Source organism: Phlebotomus papatasi, chromosome 2 (assembly GCF_024763615.1).
Source record: "Phlebotomus papatasi isolate M1 chromosome 2, Ppap_2.1, whole genome shotgun sequence".
NCBI classification, from domain to species: domain Eukaryota; kingdom Metazoa; phylum Arthropoda; class Insecta; order Diptera; family Psychodidae; genus Phlebotomus; species Phlebotomus papatasi.
Window position 1 is genome coordinate 79,062,175 of NC_077223.1, and position 21,881 is coordinate 79,084,055.

At 32.3% G+C, this 21,881-nt stretch overlaps 1 protein-coding gene across 20 annotated transcripts; it reads left to right on the forward strand.

The window, feature by feature from the left end:
* Positions 1-364: 364 nt before the first annotated feature.
* LOC129804571 (resistance to inhibitors of cholinesterase protein 3) lies at positions 365-21,583 on the forward strand. 20 transcript variants are annotated; one of them, XM_055851969.1, is made up of 13 exons: positions 972-1,240; positions 1,801-1,921; positions 1,983-2,191; positions 2,279-2,395; positions 6,267-6,430; positions 7,313-7,462; positions 7,536-7,671; positions 14,539-14,559; positions 15,289-15,458; positions 20,326-20,478; positions 20,652-20,747; positions 20,885-21,122; positions 21,185-21,583. In XM_055851969.1, the coding sequence occupies exons 3-13, from the start codon at positions 2,005-2,007 to the stop codon at positions 21,229-21,231; spliced, it is 1,479 nt and encodes a 492-aa protein (XP_055707944.1). In that variant the 5' UTR covers positions 972-1,240; positions 1,801-1,921; positions 1,983-2,004; the 3' UTR covers positions 21,232-21,583. The 20 variants fall into 20 exon arrangements, with proteins under 20 accessions (XP_055707956.1, XP_055707954.1, XP_055707963.1 ...); XM_055851970.1 differs by having other exon boundaries at positions 984-1,006; XM_055851971.1 differs by lacking the exons at positions 972-1,240; positions 1,801-1,921 and adding an exon at positions 373-463.
* Positions 21,584-21,881: the final 298 nt, after the last annotated feature.

A 21,881-nucleotide genomic window follows, 5' to 3' on the forward strand; every position in this document is an offset into this window, starting at 1 on the left:
TTTCGCCGCCACGTCCAAAGGTGCTGAATTGGCTTTTTGAAATTTAAATAACCCGATCAGGTGTTTTCTGTATTTTTTTCAAAAAGGGTTGAAATATTTATTTGAGGGTGCTTAATTGTGATTTTTGTAAGGATATTGAATTTAATGATGCAATCCAGGGAGGAGTTGTATTTATTTTGAGGATGTTCCAAAGGTTTCCCCTTCCGGCGAGAAGAAGCGAATTCGCTGAATATGCCCCTTTGGAGGGGTAGCCCTTTAAAAATCTTGTACAAAGGGTGGATAATTAACAGAAATGTCTGTGGATAGTGAAGAGCTTTCTACTAACCACCCTTCAACTTTCGTAAAGCACATGTCCCACTAAATTCCACAGCAGTTATTTATGGAGTTCATTGATTTTTTGGGAAGTCCGGTGGAAAGTTAGTGAAAATCTGTAAATTTCTCATATATTTTGCACATTTTTCAGGTAAATGTTATCTCAAAATGTGTCTAAAGTGTTAATCAACTTGATAAGAATGTAGAAAGTAGTGAAATTTGGGAAAAAGTTAAATATTTCATTGATTTTCAGAAAAAGGGTAGTTCATGACAGGAAGTTAGGGCGGATCTCGCAAAATTTTCCCACTTTTCCTGTGATTTTCTTGTAAATTATCTATCAGGCTTCTTTTAAAAGATCTTTTTGAGATATTTGATTGCAAATTGTTTGAATATTTTACAGAATTTCTGTATTTTTCAAAGATTTTCGTCTTGAATGGAAAATGACAGGAAAATGGGGTGGAGAGTAGCAATAAAATAAGCCCCATCCCACCTTTTTATAAAACTACTAGAAACATATGTTTTTGTGTAGAAAAATACACACATTTCCTGCAAATCTCACGCGGGGAGATTAGCAAAAATACACAAATTGTGCGTGTTTTATTTATAAAACTGTTAATAATTTTATTCACATTGGTTGGCCGCGCTTCAGATGAGATTTTCATCTTCAGTTCCGAATGGTGCTCCGACGAGATAGGTTCAATTTGTTTTCACTAGCTTAACCGCCTTTTTTTCGATCATTGAAACCGATTGAGACCGATTGAGACATAGTTATTGCACTAATTAGAGTTTTCCATAATTATTGAGAAATATAAATCGATGTTAAGCCTTTTGAAAGGATAAAAATAAAAATGAAAAGTGGAAAATGTGAAGAGTTTATTCGTCAGAAATAGATCAAAGATTATACAATTAATCTCACGTTATTATTTCTGTGTGTATCAGCTCAAAATATTGTGTGCTATTTATAATTTTATCGTCATATTATTTATGTAATCACTTTTTGTGTTTATTCTCTCCTCGTTTGTACTATCTGGCGGTGGATCTTCTGTAATTGAATGTCATCGTACCACTTTTCTCCTCTCCCCATTCATCCTAATTAATTGACATCATTTTATGTGATGACATCCTGAAGGATTTCCCAAAATTATACCCAAAAAAAAAATACCAGGAGATCTAAAAGATAAAAAAAACGAACGAGAAGAATAACAGTTCGTAGAACGTGCGCACTTCTAAAAATATCCAAAGAGGTCGCATTTTTCGCGCGTTTTGCCGCGAAGAAAGTCGCGACGTGCACATTTTAAACATTTTACCGTGACATTGAGGCGCGCGCCGCTCATAATTCGACTCTTCATCCTGAAGAAAGATATAGAGATTCCCTCTCACTGACCATAATTCCCCGAACAATCTTCCGCGAGTGAGCTCAAGATCTTTTGGGGTTGGAAGCAAAAGAAAATAAATTTGAAAAAAAAAGTTTCTTATGCAATTCAACAGTGCGTGAAGAATGCACCAACAATCACGACAATGAGTTTCATTTGAAGTGGGTTAATTAATTCCAACATTAAAAAAAAATTGTGATTCTCAGATTTGGCCCTTATTGATAGATCTTCTAAAAGTGAGAATAAAAGATAAAGTTCTCTTAGTGAAAGTGATCAAAGAATTTTTTCTCCTTCAAGAGAACTGACTCCCAAAGAAACCATGGCTCATGTGGCAGCAACAGCAACACCAACTAGATACGATACGCCAGGTCTCGGTCCAAAGAAGACCTTCTTCGTGCTAGTCACCGTTGTTGGATGCATAGCAATTCTCTGGCCAAAAGTCTTCTATCCCATGCTGATGGGTGGAGGGCAAGAGAAACAACTCATGAATGACTACAGGGGATCAGGTAAGCCCTTCCCAATTCAATATAAAAAAAAAACATAAAAATAATTTCTAAAATCTCTGGATGGGATTGTGTCTCTGTGCACAAAAGGATGCTGTGATGTGGTATTAGATTCCGATGAATTTGCAAATGTTTCCTCCACCCTCTCGTCCATGGAGCATCCTAAAATTTTTCGAAAGAACATCAATCTATTCACAGGGGAAATTAGTAAGTCCAGTAAACCCAAGAGTGTTTGCCTCTGAAGGCAAAGTGGAAAGTGGAAAACTAACAACCCTAAACTAAATAAACTTTTGGGTTCTTAAGAAACTTCTTCCAAATAATCATTCTAACATTAAAATGGGACAGAGTTGGAAAATCTGAGGATTTAAGATGAAATCGAGAGGTTTATGAAAAAGTGAAATTTTTAAAATTATTTTTGTTGGTATAAAAAATTAAATTTAAACAGAAAAAAACACATAATCAGCAAAATATCTTATAAATACAACTGTTTTAAAATAAATATGAACCAATTGAATCGAAAAAAACATTGGATAATGCCCAACGCACAATAACTTTTGTTTGTAAACATGATTTCAAAATTTCCCATGAGAATGAGGGAGATCACTAGATTTAGATCTCTTTCATTCTCACTGGAATGTCAAAAACATGTTTAGGAAACAAAAGTTATTTGCGTTGGGCATAATGTTCAACGCACAATAACTTTTGTTTGTAAATATGTTTTCATAATTTCCTATGAGAGAAAGCGAGATGACTAGATCTACGTTTCATTCACTCTCATTGAAAAGTGAAAAACATATTTGCAAAACAAAAGTTGGTCATAATCCTTTTATAAATATTTATTTTTGATTTTTTTGTCCATAGGATTTAACGGTTAATTTAGTTGAAAAAATAAAGTAAAAACACTTTCATTTTCTTTATTGACTGTAAAAATAGAAATATCTCGCTTAATTATATTTTTTTTATGAAGAGGTTAATTTAATAAAGGAGGTTATGTTAACTTTAACCTTTCAAATTCAGTTTAACTAATTTAATCCTTTGAGGACGATTAGGTTATTCTCTGTTTAATAGATAGACTTTTAACAAATCATACATATAAACCGAACAAAATCAAATAAAAAATAAGGCATTTAGAGGAATCGGAGCAGGATCTCTTCTATGGCTAAAATGTAGTCGAAGTGGAATCTATTGTGTGCTGAAGAGAATACATTAATATTTAGTTTAGTTTAGTTTATATGATTTTTCAAAAGTTGCTTTCTTAGGTCATTTTTGAGAAGTTTTAGTTAGATTTTGTTTTTATGCCCCAAGGATTTTTTTTAACTCTTTCCGGACCGCAGCATATGCTGCAAGCCAATATTATCATTTTTTAATCAAAAATATCTAAGCTCAGGAATTAATTGCAGCCCTACAAAAAATAGCTTATATTTGGACATCCTTATAGTTTGTAATCATCCACAAGAATTGGATTTTTATCAGTTCTGAATAATTAAAAAAACATTGTTTTTCACAGAACATTCATATGCTGCTTTGGGTACTCAGAGTCCCAAAAGAGACGAAAGAGTTAAATATTACATCATTTTCAAGTTGAAGCACAACTACTTACCTTTCCAACGGATGTCCATTTATTAAGTTCTGTACACTAGAGCCAGAGGAATAATTGATAATATGAGACAAAACAGCAAAAACAAAAAAAAATATTTAAAGTAAATTGTGACGTATAGGAGCAAAACCAAGAACAGATTCTTAATCAGGAGACTCGACTCTACCAAACGTACCATGTGAGATCCGTGTGCCAAAAAAGGTTGTCAATTTGTTGCATAGTGTAATAGTTGCAGATTTTTTTTATTGTGTACTTATTAAATAGATGGAGCATAGTATGATCCGTCAGTTGCAGACACCTAGGCTCTATTTGAGCCCCTTACACCCAACAAACCTTACAACAATTCTTTTAAAAACTGAATGAACTGCAAAACATCCTGACTTGCCGCTTTTTTGACATCCTCCAGTGTCAGAACTTCTTTCTTAATGATCTTAATTCCGCTTGTGAATTTTGAACTGGAACAATAACACATAATGTGTACTTTTCCAGATTCTCTTGACAACCCGTGCAAGTTGAGGTAACGTCTATACACCCCCAATTTTGCAAAATGTCAGTTTAGCCAGTGTCCTGTGTATGCCGCATATTCCTATAATTACCTCAAGCACCTCAATTTCCACTGTTAAGATTTAACAGGAGTTGAGATCTATTTAAATCTAATCCATCTATTATGGATTTGACGAAACAACAGCCTTTTACTTTATTCCAAAGTGTATTCCTGTATTCTATTCCTGTAATATATTGGAAATGATCTTCCCATAATGCTCTTTCAACTCCGAAGACTGTTTCAGGGCCTATGAAGTCCTGAGTAGCACAACAAAGCACCAATTTTCGCGAGTTTATTTGTTATTTCTTTACCTATAATATCGTTATGACCAGGACATTATAATTATTTTCTAATCTTCAAAAATTAGATTAGAATAGATTAGATTAGATTTTAGTTTAATTAGTCCTGATCTCCTTAACAATTTTAGATAAACTATACTCTTAACACTAAACTTACCAAGACCGGTCAAATTGACCGATTTTAAAATGCTCGAATCCATGTGAGCGCAAAACCTTTATTTTGGATCCGAGCTCAGAATATTAAAATCTTAGCGTGACCACCTGACCTCTTGAACTCCTGACTCCTGACCAATTGAGAATATTTGGGGGATTCTTGTTTGCCATATTTTCGCCGATATTTGCCAATACACTTACATTTTGGAGTTAAAATCTGCAATTTTGGATACCTGGAACAAGTCTGAAGATAATTTCATCGAAAATTTAATCAATAGTATGCCTTAACCACATTCTTGAAATACTTCAGAAAAACGTTGGAATCACTAATTTTAAAGATTTGCATAAAAATTATCTAAAATAATAACATTGGAAAAGAATTTATTGACATTATCGTAGTTTTACGATCAAAAACGTATAAAATTGATATTTTCCCAATTCAAATATAAGAAAGATGTTTCACTGTCAAAAAATTATCATAAATAGGATCCAATCAAAGTATTTTGTGGAAAAAAAATTAAATAAAAAAATATATATAGAAGAAAATATGATTATTGATAAAGTGACTTTATGGTTTTGATATACTGGAAAACTATAAAAATCAGCATTTTTTTCAATGGAAATATGGGAGAGCCGTTGCAGTGTCAAAAATTACAATAATCTATTGTCAATTAATTCAATTCAAAGTATTTTGCAGAAAAAATTTAAATAAAACGAATACAGAAAAAAATTTGAGTTCTGTAAAGTGACCTTATGGTAATGGTACGCACTTTATAACGTCATCTACTAGATTTTTTGTTTATATAAAAAAGGGCGCAATTTTTTTTTCTTTTTGGAAAAAGTCTAGACAAAGAAATTCAGTTTTGGTAAAGTCTGGAAAAGAGACCTCTGGACATTTCATTTTTCCATACGTTTTTGCATAGAGGCACTGAAGACTATTGGCAAGTTTTTTCCTAAAGAGAATTGACTTATCAGTCTGATATATTTCGAAATCTTGCATTAAAAGCTATCTAAAAATACATATTTCATAATGTCCGCCGAAATAAGACAGGAACTAGGAGCAAATTTGTTTAAGTCGCGGTATAATATCTGCAAAATTTTTACAAGGAAAAGTGAAAAATAGCTTCACTTTTTTATTAGGCTTGATGGACCCCTGTATTTAGTTGTAAGCTTTTGGAATTTTTAATAAGTTTAATTTGATTCAAATTTTATTAAAAATCAATCATTATGAATCAGTTTATAGCTGGACTTGGTATTTTTAATAGCTATACCACAATGTTTATTACACTTCAGTGACTAATTTAGGAAAATTTTTAATTCGAAAACTGCCATCTTTAAGACCTTTGAATTTCCAACTCTGATTCCGTATATAGGTGATGTTTTTTCTTCTGATGTGCTCTTTGATCTAAAATTCTTTGGCTTCCTTCCATGAGAAATCCCAAGGGTTTGTATTGATTGTTGATTTCTTTTTCTTTCATTCTTAAGGCATCAGGCAGGAACGACCACTGCATATGCATCCTGATGCTGTTCATCCGGCAATGAGGGAACGTGGTAGAGCAATACCCTCAACGCCAACAGTTCCAATTATAGAAAAGAGTGCTCCAAGTGTTGCACCTGGATCCCCAACGAGTCACATTGTGGATGGACGAGTGAGTGTATTTTCCAAAATTAAAACCACTTTCCTTTTAGACAAGAAAGTCTATGGGGGGAAATTTATGTTTTTCTTCTTGCAAAGAACACAAATAGACTTTCACAGGAAGATCTAACTTCTCCATTAGAACTAAACACTGTAAATGTAAACTTTGTTGCTTGAGAGGAGAGACACATTGAAGAGGTTTTCTAGGAGGAAATTACGTTGGTGTAATATAAGCTTCTGGAAATTTTCATTGAGATTATACTTCATGAGAAGTTGCACGTAAATTAAGAATGAAACGGAAAGGAAAATCTCATTGAATGAAAATTGGAGATAGAAAGAGAATTATATTGTGTGGTGAGAGTTGTTGGGTAGATGAAGAAATTAGTATTTTTCACTCAGGGTGAGAAGGCGCGAATAGTCTATTTCTGAAAATTAGCAAATTTGACTTCCTGCCAAACAAGCACAAGGAAAATGCTTTTTTTCTATCATTTTCATCATCATCTCTACGTTCGATTGTTACGATGAAATCACCGGTTAAATGAGTTTTAAATTGTCTGTGAAAGTACAATTTGAAAAAAAAAATAAATCTCCTGGCATTTTTTGACCTTCAGGAGGATAAATTGTACTTTTTTCTCCAATTTTATTGCGCTTTTATATCTCATCAAAAAAAAGAGTTGTTTTTCGTGACGCTTTCCGCACTGTTTAAACTTTCCCCATCACCAGATTTACTGTCTTGCGGGCGGATTTTCGTTGTTTATTATCTTTTATACTCCCGCGCGTCAATTTCTCATCAATCGCCAACTGATTAATGTATTTCTTCACAGCTTTATTTTTGGTGTGATTAAATGGCTAACATTTTGTGATTTACTGCGTCTCTTTTCTTATGCCTCCGAAGCCACGTCCAATGCCCAATTTGCCACGACCGCCGATGGGAGCAGGTGCAGTTCATCAAGCTACTGGACAAAAGTCAACTAATACAATGGGCTTTGTCATGCCTCTGTACACCATTGGGATTGTCTCCTTCTTCATTTACACTCTGATGAAGGTTAATTTGCATTCTCTGTATTACATAAGATTCTGATTTGATTTCAATTAAATTCCATTTAATTTTCTTGCAGATTGTCATGAAAAAGTCCAACACATCACCCTATCCAATTCCACCTAAGGAGGATCCAACGTTCACGAGTAAAGTCTTTAGTCAGCAAGAATATATCGGTTACAAAAGGCCAGACAATGGAGGATCTTCCAAATTGGGTGAGTTTCTTTTTTGTGATATCTAAAATATTATATTTTGTTCTTTCAAAAGACATCAAAATATGGGATAATTTCATCTCCAAAGAGGTGTTCTTAAACAAAAAAAAATTGTGGTTATTTTAGTTTCGTAAGACACATATTATACAATCAAAGGGTGTTTCAATTCTAGCACTGAAAACCAAATTAAAAAGGGGTGGCAAAGCATCCCAGGTTTTGCAAAGTGCTCGAACTTAGATGCTATACCTTAAAAGTACTTTTGCATCATTTACCGTTTATCGGATCTTATCTGATTTGAATCTATTCATAAATCACTCAAAAGATCTCCTAAAATAGTTTAAGAATTATATATATTTGATTTTCGGATGAAAATTAGTTATTAGATTGGAATCGGTTCAATTTTATCAGAAATTCCAAGACCTTTCCAACAAGCCCAAATATGATACAATTCGGATGAGAACTACGCTCTCTAGTGCCTTTTTAACCTTTGACCTTGAAAAACCGTTATTAGGAATGATTGAACGGTATTTTCGTATATGGTCGAATGTCCACCTGGGTAATCTCTAAAACATATCAAAAAAATGAAAAAAAAATCGCACGATATAAGGGAAGAGTACCAGCGATCGGCAGTGTTCCTCGGATCGTCAGCTTATTACCATATTTTTGCACCAATCTCAAATGATTTTTTAAAAATTATTAGCTACTTTTTACCATTTAACTCTCACAAGAATGCAGTGCATTAGTTCAAATTTAATTTACAAAACTATATTTCCGTGAGGCACCTGAATAAATTTGTGACGATCCGAGTTACAGAGTGCTAAATTGCAATTACATCTATTTTTTAAAAAGTTATTGTAAAATTTTAAAATTCAAATGCACATTTATAGTTAAATGGATCACAAATAAACCGATTAGCATACACAAAAATACCAAATAATATTTTGAGACTTGAATTTTCAACTGAATATCGAGCATGTCTCTTAACATTCCGATCCGGGGTACTCTTCCCTTATTTCGAGCAATCTGAAACTGACCATGAACGTGCAAGCGAATTTACTCTGTCGTCGATCGAGCATAACTTCTTTATGAGGATCGACGATGTCTCTTCCCTTTCAGGATTTTTAAAGCTTCATATAGAGGTCCTTTAACAATATTTATTTAATGGTTATTTGCGATCTATGCGTCTCAGAGATCGTTTGTTTGTAGATGTGACGCAGATTTTGTTCAATTTGCTTCTTCATTTTAAGAACGATGACTAGGGATAATGCAATTTTTTTAGACCTGCATCAAAGCATTTTAAAATACTACTAGTATCCCTGTACCAAGTTATGTTTCGAAAAACGGAAAGTTTAATTACATTCAGGTTTTGAAGAGCCCTAACGATAGCTGCTTCCGCATTTCTTGCAAAATATAGCGACATTAAATTGTCACGTTTGAGTTCCATTACGGTTTAAAAAAGTTTTACAAAATATTAACTAAAATGCTTTCGTAGGCTTTTAGCCCTTTTAGCCAAAAAAATGAGATACTACTATGCAAGATATGAAACCGCTGTCACCAGCGGTTTGACAGCTATGTGCTCTGAAAGTTGTTGCATTTTTTTTCAGCCACCCTGTATTTTAGTAAAAAGAGAATCGGTTTTAGACTAGAATTTCATTGTAATTTTTGAGTTGTTTTTTTTTGTAGTAAGGTAAAGTACCCTCTAGTCGGCCGGTTCCTCAACTCGGCCAGTTGAATTATTTAACCAATTTATTAACGTTTTATAGTCAACTTCTATGAAATTTTCACTGATTTACGTTATATATATTATAATACACCTTATAATGTTAAATCGGTAAGACCATATTATAACAAATCTAAGCAAATTGAATAAATAGTCGCACTGGCCGAGTTGAGAAACCGGCCGACTAGAGAGTACTTTACGTTATCAGTGACTATTTTCAAAATCATTTACAGGACAAATTTCTTAGCCAATCTTTGATCAACTCTAAGAGTTACCGTAACCGCCCGAAGTTTCAAAGTACATATTAAATATAGCTTAAAGGAAATAATTTTGTAAATATGGCAAGAAATTTAAATTTATTTTTTCCTACTCAAAACTTATTATTGAAATCACGTAAAAATTTATTGAAAATGTTAATCGGACTCAATTCGATTAACACTTTGAAGTCGGACAAGCTATACAATGTCATCTTAAAAGAACTTCCATCTAGGGAATCTCTAAATTTTTCTACATCAGCCAAAAAATAATCAAAATCGATTTTAACCCTTTAAAGACGAGGCACTTTTTACGGACTGAAAATCAACAATAAAAATTAAACTGAGAAATATAATCAATGATAAGTCTTACATCTAACCTTGGAAGTCTAACAGAGTCTGATTCGGTGTATTTTGTGCTTCTATATGAACGATAGTGACAAAAATAGCCCAAAAATTTAAGTAATTTTTCTGACAATACCAATGAATAATATTTTTCGCTTTAATGAAAATATTACGTATGAGTATTGTAGTTTTTATCGCCAAAAGGGGTTTGCTTAAAGAAATTGGAAGTATAAAAATAAATAAAATCAATTATGAATTTGAGAATTTAAAAAATCGCCATTTTTGAGCTTAAATATTTACTATATACATAGCAAATAGCTAGAAACTTGCAAAAAATATTGTAGATTCCTTCAACCTTCTACTTTACAATTATGTACAGACATAAGAAAAAAATAACTTTAGGTAGTCAGAAAAAATTATTTTCTTTATGGGACACCGGTGTTTCAATCGTCCTTAAAGGGTTGAGATTAAGCATTGAATTCTTGGTGCTTTTTCCGGAGTCTTTAGTCAAAAGACCTACTGAGATTCATGAGAACGTTTTTGTCCTTTTATCTAAATCCGCTAAATAGTTAAGATCCGTGCATAAATAGGAGGAAGAACATAATTTCCTTAAAGAGCAGTTCCTAAGTTGATTTTTTTGAAAAGGTCAAGGAATTAATCTCTTGAAATCTCATCAAATTTACTGTAACATCATCTTAGTAGGGGAATGTTGGCATGGTTCGCACAGAGTGAACCTTCGAACAACGCAAATTTTCTCTTTGTTTGCAAAGAGCTAGTTCGTCGTTTCTTAGCCATAAGATAGATCATTATTAAGCTCATGAAACGAGATGAGAAATGGTAAGTCAGTTCCTTGCAAACAAAGAGAAAATTCGCATCGTTTGAAGGTTCACTCTGTGCGAACCATGCCTACATTCCCCTATGCAGTTTGGCTTCTGCAAAGGGCTTGGATATTTTTTTCAGTACCAGTTGCACTCTGTAAGTTGTTGTAATAAATCGATTTCTCATACGAGAAGAGAAATGGCCACATTCGAACGGTTCATCTAATTTCTTTCAATCAAACTGACCCCCTATTTTTGACCACCTCATTACCAGTTTCTTAAGAGCAAGTAGGATCGCAAAATTTTGAGAGTCTGGAGAATTCATTATTGTTAATGTAAATGTTTTTCCAAGTTTCACCTGTTATGAAATAAATTGACGTTAAATAATTTTGGTTAAACCTCCGGTCTCTCACTGTCTTTCCATGTTTTGCAGGAAAGTATTAAAGCTATAAAATTCGTTCCGCCAAAAATATCTTTGAATCATTTCCCTTTCACTAAGTTGAAAATGTTTTGAGTTCCTAATATATTTTTTTATGCATAGGAATATTGTGATAGCTTTTAATCAAATTACCCCTAACTATTTTAATTGTCGGTGGGGTCGGTGGATCTTGAGCTACGTCAACGACAAACAAATGTAAAACAAATGTTACATTAACACAAATCTTGATCAAATTAAGATTATTATTAGCAATGCTGTTTTATCATGGAGGATTGTACTAGACAAAGTTTTAAAAATTGGAAAAGATCGTGTAACAATTGTAATATATTTGTTGCTTAATCTACTTGGGGTGTGGCCTATTTTTCAACGTGAACAACTCTTCAGGGTAAACACACACAATTGTGTTGTTTTTTATATTATTTCATATAAAAAGTTCGTATCGTGACAACGTATACGATGATAAATATTAGGAAAATTATTTACGAGGGTCAGCCGAGGCCTCACCAGTTTTCGAGAATTTACTAATTTACGGAGCTTTCTGAGTTTACGAAAGTTCCTAAATTTTGTAAGGGTTCTCTGAGTTACCCAGAGCTACCACTACCAACTGATCTTAGTATTCCTAAAGGTTATTGGAGTATCTTGAAGAGTTTCCGAATTTGCCATCATTTTCTGATGCTAGGGGGAAGTGGGGCACCTTTGAAATTGGGATTTTTCACTTATTTTTAAATAAAATTGAGCCTTATCGTGATATAATTTAGCTTCTCAATCTGTTTGTGCAGCTAAATTATATCACGATAAGGCTCAATTTTATTTAAAAATAAGTGAAAAATCCCAATTTCAAAGGTGCCCCACTTTCAAAGATGCCTCACTTCCCCCTAATAGATGTTCTCGCGAGGACTCGAACAATTTCTCGAATTTTTGAGACCATTTTTCATACTCCTGATCCTGACAGATTTCGATAATTTTCCAGATTTCTGAGGAATTTCTCGGGGTCCCGAGGTTTTCTCTAATTTACGAGAAGAACATAATCCACCGCGCACACTTAGGGGGAAGTGGGGCACCTTTGAAAGTGGGGCATCTTTAAAATTGGGATTTTTCCCCTATTTTTAAATAAAATTGAGCCTAATTGTTATATAATTTAGCTGCACAAACAGATTGGGAAGCTAAATTGAATTATTATATGGCTAGTACTTAAGATTAATAAATAATAAGCTGTGAAATCGGACTATACTGTAATTTAATTTAAATCCACAATTATTTTATTTATCCAAATTACATCATGTTAAAATCCAGTTTCCATTAGAAATATGCGAAAAAATCGTATAACAATGTAGCCCCACAGCTCAAAGTAGTCCCACCTCCCCCTATCTTTGTAATCTCTTTTTTACTGTGTAAAAAACATTCATGAAATACGAGAGGGTGGAGTGGTTTCTGTATGTAAATTGTTTAGTAAATTGCCCTGTATATTTTCAGTTAATTAATACTCAAGAGAAACTAACGGTTCATATAGTTATCCAACGCGTACAGTTAGCTTAAAAAACAGCGTTTTCAGCATATTTTTGTTGAGTCGATCAGCAAAAATGTGCTGATCGGTCAGTCAGGAGCTCTCGAACAAAAAGTGCTAACCAAATTTGAAAATGGCACTGCATCGCGAGTATCGTTATAAGAGTTAGCAAAATTCAGCTGAAAATATATAGGTACACTGGTAAAAATGAAAGGATCAAATTAGATTATTTTCCATCTTTTTCAAAAGGATGGATCATATTTGAACTTTTAAAAGGATCACTATCACTAGGGTCTCTTGAAATTTTGTATGCAAATTTATCATGTTGGATTATGTTTTATCACGAGCTTATTACTGATACCATATTTCTCTCATCTGAGCGAACACAATAGATGACTTTTTCATTGTTTTTATTCGTTTATTCCGGAGCTAATTAAGTGTCAAAACAGGGACACTTTCAAAGGATCCTCGGTGATCCTTTCATTTTTACCAGTTGGATCAATTTGTCCCTTTAATTTTTACCAGTTGCATCTTTTCAACTGAATTGAACTTGGTTAGCATTTGGAGCATTTTATGCTCGCTGGGTACACTAGTATAAATAAAAGGATCAAATTAGAACATATTTGATCGATTTGATCCTTTTAAAATGGATGGATCATATTTGATCATTTGAAAGGTTCACTAGTGTCTCTTTAAATTTTGTATGCATATTTATCACTATAGATTATGTTTTATCGTAAACTTACTCATATCATATTTCTCTCGTCAGAGCGAACATCAGACGACTTTTTCATCGTTTTTTTATTTTTATTTATTTATTTATTGCACCTGAGCATTATCATATATCCAAGATTGTTTTGCAACATTGATAATAATTTTGATGTGGGTAGGTTGTAGTTAATTTTTTAGCGTCCACCGCCGTCTTAGCGTTGGTGACCAACCTCCAGAGCAAAACGGTGGAAAAGCTCTTTCATAGGTTGTATATGCCAAACGTCCACAGGATGAATAAAATTACCAAAATTACAATGTTTTAACATTGAACTACATTACGTTGGATAATAAAATTCAAATTTATCAATTGTTACATGCAAAACATGCCATAGCCCAAAGAAAACAAAAAGAGAACAATGCTCAAGGTAAGAGATGTCTGAATTTATTATAAAAATTCGCGTGACATCTCTGAGTTCAGTTTAAGTTAATAAAAATTATTACAAATTTAAAGAAAAAAATATTAATTTATATGTATGTAAAAAAAATACTATAGGACAAATAGATTAATGCAGAGACATAGATTAGAGCCAAGCAGAAACAAAAGTCCCTACTGAAGGTAACAGTAGGTTTTTATTCGTTTATTCCGGAGTTAAGTGTCAAAACAGTGATTTTTTCAAAGGATCCTCGGTGATCCTTTCATTTTTACAAATGTAGTTTGAATACGATTCATATTCGTTTAGCAAATGAGTTCTGAAAAAAATCAGCTGTGTGAAGCTGTCCCACCCTCCCTTATCGTTATTTCTGTTTGATTATTTAAAATAAGTATTTATAACGATAAATATTTTAATATCACAATTAAATGAATATATTTCTTACATTTTAGCATACAAAAGTGTCTTAATTGAAACACCCTTGACCACAATATTTTTCTCAAAACACTTTTTCACCGTTTTTTTTTTCTGTAACACCTTTCACGCCTTACACTTATTTTTAAATCCCAATTTCTGAGATGTGTATATCAATTAACTAAGCTCGTGAAATTCTGTTTCAAAATGCTCACACAAAAAAATCGATCTTAGGATGGAAAGAACACGAAGCAAGTAAGAGTCTGTTATAATCCAACCAGAAACTTATTTAAAATGTCTCTAATTTTTTCGTATATATATATATATATTTTTTTTTAATCCAAAAATTACTGGGAGGACTTTTTGCTATACAAATATGTCCTTTTGATCTTTCAGTGCGATTAAATTTATGCTAAAATGCGATATTTTGCTATATAGACAAAAAAAAGAGTGTAGAAGGCAAAATTATATAAATTTTGTAGATGATTTATTGAAAACCACTTCGAATTTCATTTCCTTTCTTTTCTGCTTCTTCTTCTATTTATTTTTCATAATCTTACATTTTCTTGGAGGAAAAAAAAGCAAAGTATGAAATCATTGTAAAAAAAAGAAACATTAACTGCTGAAAGCTTTTTATCACGTCAATTTTGTCCGCAATTAATAAATTAATTGAGATAAAAATAAATTGCACAAATTGGTTGTTGTTTTACAAATATAATTTTACATGTGCAAGAGAGCTTAATAATATTTTTGTTGGACTTCTTTTGTAATTAATTTGTGGAGTGAAGCAAAAACAAGCTAAAATGGTGTATAATTTTAGATGATAAATTTCCTTAGTAATATCGTGCTGTGGCTGTGAGCTGCATGGTTGTTTATCTCGTCTCTTTTATTTTTTTTTCTCTCTTTCATTCTTCTATCACTTACCCCCAAAAATAATATACACTTTACCCAACTTGTGGACCACGATAAAATTGTACATTTTAGAGCTGAATGGGGCACAACGACCTAAAACCTCAGCTTCCTCGTCGGAAAAGGAGAATGAACAACTCCTGGAGATCAGTTTACTGAGGAAGAAATTGCAGGAAACGGAAAGTGCAATGGCAAATATTATAGCAGAATTGGGAAAAGTATCCTCCAAGAAGGGAGGAAATCAGGTTGGTCTTGTTAGAAAGATGTTTTTGGAAAAATCTTATTATTGCATGAAGAATTAATTAATGTTGCCTTCGTAGTGCTTAGTTGGTGGTTTTTTCTATTACTTTCTTGTACACTTTCATCACATTTCCCTCTCCCAATTTTTGTATGTGATCCCTTTTAGGGATCATGGTAATTCTGTAGGTTAACAACCAGAGTGAAGAGATGAAAGAAAATTCGAAGGGTTTTTGAAGAATATACAATTTATAGTAATTTTAGTACATCCTGCAAGAAAATCAAGTTGAAAAGTCACAAAAAAGGGCATATTTTATTCATCGCGAACACACACAATCCTTTCAAAATTTCGATTTAAAAAAAACCTTTTGTAAATAAAATTTAAATAATAAATTATTTTGCTAGTCGTCACGGCTATTCAAGGCCTTATAGATGCGGCTGATGAGCAGCTAAAAAGGCAGGAAAATGGCACAAACATGAGCAAGGTTAGCAGATTTATAAAAAAAATCCAAGCATTTTTATTTGTTTTTTGTCATAAAAATTTACCTAAATAATACCGTCCACTTAAAAAAAACAACCAAGAGTTAATAAAAAAAGAATTTTATTAAAAGAAATTAAAAATTCCATAATAATGGTCATATCAAAATAATAAAATTAATTAATCATCCCACTTTAATTTGCACCCAGGTATGAAATAATTGGATTATAGAGTGTAATTTCGATTTTTAATTTTTCTTCTCTATCTTCTAATTCTCTTACAAACTTTCCTCAATTTTCCCTCGAAAAAAAAATCATCTCTCTAAAATGATCATCTGTAAATAAATTAATCATTCATAAATATGCAAAAATTATGCTTATTTGTAACAATTGCAATTACTGGCAATCATTTTAGTTTTGTTAACATACCATTAGTTAGAGCACTATCAGAGTTGATTAAAGGCACTTGATTGAGACTAATGATAATGATAATATTTATTGAAATTACAGAAATAAATACTGAAAACAGAATGTTCATATTTGGAAATTGTTTCTTACAGATTAATGCCCGGCGCACAATAACTTTTATTTTGTAAACAAGTTTCTGACATTTCAATGAGAGTGAATGAAACCAAGATCTCTAGTCATCTCGCTCACTCTCATGGGAAATTTTGAATACATATTTACAAACAAAACTTATTGTGCATTAGAAGTAATGCCCAACGCACAATAACTTTTATTTTGTAAAAATGTTTCTGACATTTCAATGAGAGTGAATGAAACCAAGATCTAGTCATCTCGCTCACTCTCACAGGGAATTTTGAATACATATTTACAAACAGAACTTATTATGCATTGGCAATAATAGATGAATACTGTAAAAACAAAGATTTACCTATCTATCTATGGAAGACGTAATCAAATACGTCTCTGATTCGTCACTTAATTTAAATTATTTACATTAAACCATTACAAACAGCATTTATTTAAAATGTAATTGTCTGAGAAGTAAATTTGTCATCCAGAATTCAAATTAGAAAATAGGATATTGGAAAATATTATTAAAATCGAAGCGAAGTCTAACATTCCGTGCATAACTTCGTGCGCAAACAAACTGCTTAATTTTCGGTAAAATGTGAAAAGTTCAACAAAATGTATTTTTATGTTTGTTCAGCTATTCTTCCCACCTTTCTCAAGAACTAATTCGATTAAAAATCATGTTATACTATATTCACGAACGGCTTAGTATTTAATTCAAGATTTTTTGGGTAAAAATTCCAAACCAAATTGCTTTATTTTCAATGCAAACGTTCGGTATTATTCTCTATTTTCCACGCAATAATAAAAATATCTTAGGTTATGGTCGATATCTTTTGGAAAAAAAAAGAAAATCTGAAAAGTAACCTACTTTAAATATTTAATAATTCTACTTGCGTTTCAATTGGACAAAAAATTAATTATTAAATTTATTCAAGTGAATTTGTCAAGATAATTGCAAAAGTAAAGTATTTGAAATTTATTTATATTATCTTTAGTTTTCAGTGTCACATTGATAACTATAATTTCTTAAACGAATTATTTTTCATGGTCGCTAAACATTGCAAAAAAGATTCTCTATCGTGTTTTTATAATAATCATAAACCTGGGGTGACATCGATGACGTGATAACTTTTTCAAATCATTTTCGATACTATCGATTGTTGATTCTGAAAAATTTAAACGATAACTTCACTTTCTGTAACTAATATACGTGTTTATCAATAGTTTCATTATTTTACTTATCTCACAATTCTCATAATGAATCGCCCAACAATACGTAAAAAGTCCGTATTCACTTAATCTAACAGATATATAAATTTATCGATATTATCGATTCGTTACTGTCGAACAGTAATAATTCCACCCCCGGTTCCAAAGCCTCTATAAATATTTGTTTCGTTGTAAGGGAACACCCTGAATCAGAAGGCCAAAATTTAGCAATTTTTCGTGATATTTTTTGGAAGAGAAGTAAAAGAGCAAGCCTAATAAAAAATTTTGCATATGTATATTTACACATATTTTGAGTGATTAAATTAATTTTTTCGAAATAAAAATACTACAAAATAGCAGACTAGTGAACAGTTTACTGTAACGCATCGTCGCGTCGTAGCTTTTCTTATTTGGCGGGAAATCTACAGATCGTAATTCTTGTGTGAGAAAAAATCTAAAAAGATTCTGAATTTTCATATTTAAATATATTTCATAAATAGGTAGTTAAAAGAAAAAACAGAGAAAATTGTGAATAGGAACTTTTTATTATTAGGGGTTTTTCTATAAAATGCATATTTTGAGACGAAATATTGACTTTAGTGTTGTAAAAGATTTAAAAAAAAATATTTTTTCAAATAGCATTTAAGTTCAACAAGAAAACAAATTACATAGTGAAGAGAATAAGCGCTTATTCATTGCGATCGGTCCATAATTTTGTTCTTAATCTTTCCCGCCAATTCTAAGAAATTGTAAAAATGGGAAATGGATGTTCGCCCGAATGTTTGCAAATCTGCTCGCCACTCTTTGCTTTCGACCCTACATGTTCGGAAATATTTCGAATTGGCTACTTGTGTAGTGCAAAAAAATTATTTATTAATTATATTTATTATACTGAAAAACACCACTCCTGAAGAGCCTCAAGGCTCCATTCTAAATTGAAAATGTAAAAGGTCAAAAACCGAATCTGTCATGTAACACAATCTTGCATTTATCAATTGAAACCAAGGGGTGAATAAGTTGCTCTCAGAGTGAACCGTGAGCGGTGATTGGCAAAATTGTGCCGATCTGGAGGTAAAAATCGACATATCGGCACAATTTATCCAAAAATCTACAGATCAATATATTGAACATGCCATGTTCACTAACAATAATCAGCAGATCGGCACGATTTTCGTTGAGTGTCACTTCGTTCTTATGAAGTATACTGTTCGTTTAGGCTCTTGAAACATTATAAATTTCTTATAGACAATGCCAGTGGTGAATTCTAATATACCGTATTGGAAACTCTAATCTTGTAAACTTACTTCCGGCAGACCGGCACGAGATCGACAGATCGGCGCTCGAGTGAACCGTGAGCGGCACAGTTATCTACCCCTTGATTGAAACAGTTAAAATCCAGATATTTGAGTAAACTTTAAGTAGTAAAAAGGTCACAATAAAATAATTTCGTATACAAATAAATAGCAAGAGTGTGTGATTTTTAACCAGAAATCGCAAGATCATTCTATCTTGATTAAGTAATTTTTTGAGGTTACTTCTCTTCATAACCTGACTGTACAAAGTTTGTATAAAGCCAGATAAATCGAAATTAGGCACAATAAATGACGAAAATAACTAATTAATTAATTAATCTCTAAACAATATAACAAAAATAGAATCTAATTACAAACTAACCTAAAAAATGGACAAATATAAGAAGGCAACGGATTTAATTTTTACGTCTGGATTTGATATTTATTACTAATTTTATTTAATTCCGTTTTTTGCGATAGGGTTTCAGTATTCTTTGATAAAAGATTCCATTTAGATTTCTTTAAATATCAAATTTTATGAGGTTAAGTGCAGCATAACCTTACAAAACGCATATAACACAGAAAAAAATATTTTTTTTAAATTGTTCGTAAATGTTTGTGAAATCCTATGGCAGACTTACGAAATGCTCGTGAATCATATAACCCACAAAAAATGTTCGTAAAATTTTGTACTTTTTTCACAAACATTGTTCGTAAAATGATCATTTGACGAACATTTCTGTACTTTTACAAACATTTTGTCATTTGTTCGTATTTGTTCGTTTGACAATTTGGCAAAAATTTACAAATACGAACAAATGACAAAATTTTACGAACATTTTTTGTGTGTTTACGAATATTTACGCACAAATGTTTGTAAAAGTACAAAAAATTTCGTCAAATAATCATTTTACGAACAATGTTTGTGAAAAAAGTACAAAATTTTACAAACTTGTTTGTGGGTTAAATGATTCACGAGCATTTCGTAAGTCTACCATAGGATTTCACAAACATTTACGAATAATTTTACAAATTTTTTTTTCTGTGTAATTGATTTTTTTTAGATAACGTATTTTTATGATTTAGATTTAGACCGATCTTATACATTCAGTTTTTACAAAAAAAATATAAAAAATGTAATTTTTATGCATATTTTGCAATTCTTTTTATCTTTTTCTAGTAGATTTTCTCAACTCTGATTGTGACTCTTCATGAGAGTACGCAAAATATACATTTGTAGCAGCAAAAGTGAATGGAAAATATTTTTCTTCATAACACAGATGCTCTAATTCACAAAATTTTGATACATATTAGCGTCTGCAAGTGTGCAATCTGATGAAAAATCTCTTTTCTGCAGAATTCAACAGATGTTTATCAGCAGAATGGGCAAGTAAAACCAGCAGCAGAGGAAACACTGGCCAATGGACACGTGAATGAAGTGGAGGTACCTGAGGAGGACTCCACGAAGCGGAAAAAACGCGATCTCAGCAGTGAAAGGGCGACTGTTAAGGTGAGAGTGGAGAATCATCTTCTGGGTTTTGGAGAGGATTTTCTTTTTCTTTTATCATTTTTTCTGTATATAACTCTTGTACAAAAAAAAATGAGAGATGATTTGAGAGTTTTTCCTTCTCATTTGTTGGCTTCCTGTGTGTTTGCGCGCGTGCCTAATGCTTCCCAAATTAGGTTCTGGGCATGGAAATGACTGCTAGTTGCGAGGGAGGACATAAATGGAGTGGTCGTCCTCCGACACCGAATTTCACTGCACAAATTCGACCACATGTAAGCATTTTCTATCATTCATCCATCATTCTCTTTTGATCTTGCTTATCACCTGGAAGTGTTGAGAGTCAAGAAGTTTTGGTCATTGGAATAGGAGAGAGAACTGATTTTGTGGATTGTCTTGGATTATTTTGCAGTCCCCGTCGGAGGATGCAGAAGAGAAGCCAGAGCCACAGAGTATCTTCCTGGAAGGAGCATTGCCCCATGAATCGCAGATTCTTGTGGCAGATTCAGCTGTAACTGAGGAGAATGTCGAGACGGAAGATGAGGAGGATGGTGGAATCGTTTTGAGCAGCAAAATGACTCTGTCTTTGATAAGTTTGGATCCACCAGAGGCCCAAGATGAGTCTGATGATAAGGAAAATCAGAAGCCAGGTAGAGAGATTTCTTTTCACTTCTTTAATAAATCCTATAATTCCAATCTAATTCCCCTACAGATGAGGACGTAAAGAAGGAAGATGAACCAGCAAAACAGGAAGAATAGAACATGATAGAAAGGAGACTTTGCCATTAAAAAAAAGAATCTTATATAAACTTTAGAAATTTAAGTAACATTTCAAGAATTAGAAAGAGAGTTTCAAAAAAATGAAAAATTGACTGATATAAGTTGAAAATATCGTGGCCAAAAAATTCACTCAACAGTTAAAACTAGTGATTGTTAATTTTAGTGCGAATATTTGTAAATATTGCGACAGAAGAAAAATGTTTATTGCATTTTTTCCTTAGTGATTTTTTTCAGTGGATGATAAACTTGCTGAATTCTTGCTTCTTGTTTCGAATAATGTATCTCTGTAATGCAAAGTGCTAAATAGATGATGATAGGACTTAAATAAAAATGGATTTTCACTTTCTTCCTTTGTTTTTGGAAAATTTAACTAGGGGGAAGTGGGGCTCCTTTGAATTTGGATTTTTCATTTACCTTTCAGATAACATAAATTCATAATTCATCGTAACAGGATGTTGATTCCAGGTATTTGATCATTTTGAGTCACTTTTTCAGATTTGTTAAGAAATTTTTGGCCGATGAAATATGATCAACTTTTGGAAAAGAATTATTTTTTGATATGAAATAAAAATAATTAATTTTTTTTGAAACACAAAAAAATCGAAAAGGTAATTTTTTCTATCGTTTTT

Bases quoted from the DNA above. Each gene is read 5' to 3' on its own strand.
- LOC129804571 (XM_055851971.1), top strand. From the start codon at position 2,005: ATGGCTCATGTGGCAGCAACAGCAACACCAACTAGATACGATACGCCA. The intron at 7,672-14,538 runs GTGAGTTTCTTT...AATCGATCTTAG, and splicing joins TGGAGGATCTTCCAAATTGG to GATGGAAAGAACACGAAGCA. The intron at 15,459-20,325 runs GTTGGTCTTGTT...TCTTTTCTGCAG, and splicing joins CCAAGAAGGGAGGAAATCAG to AATTCAACAGATGTTTATCA.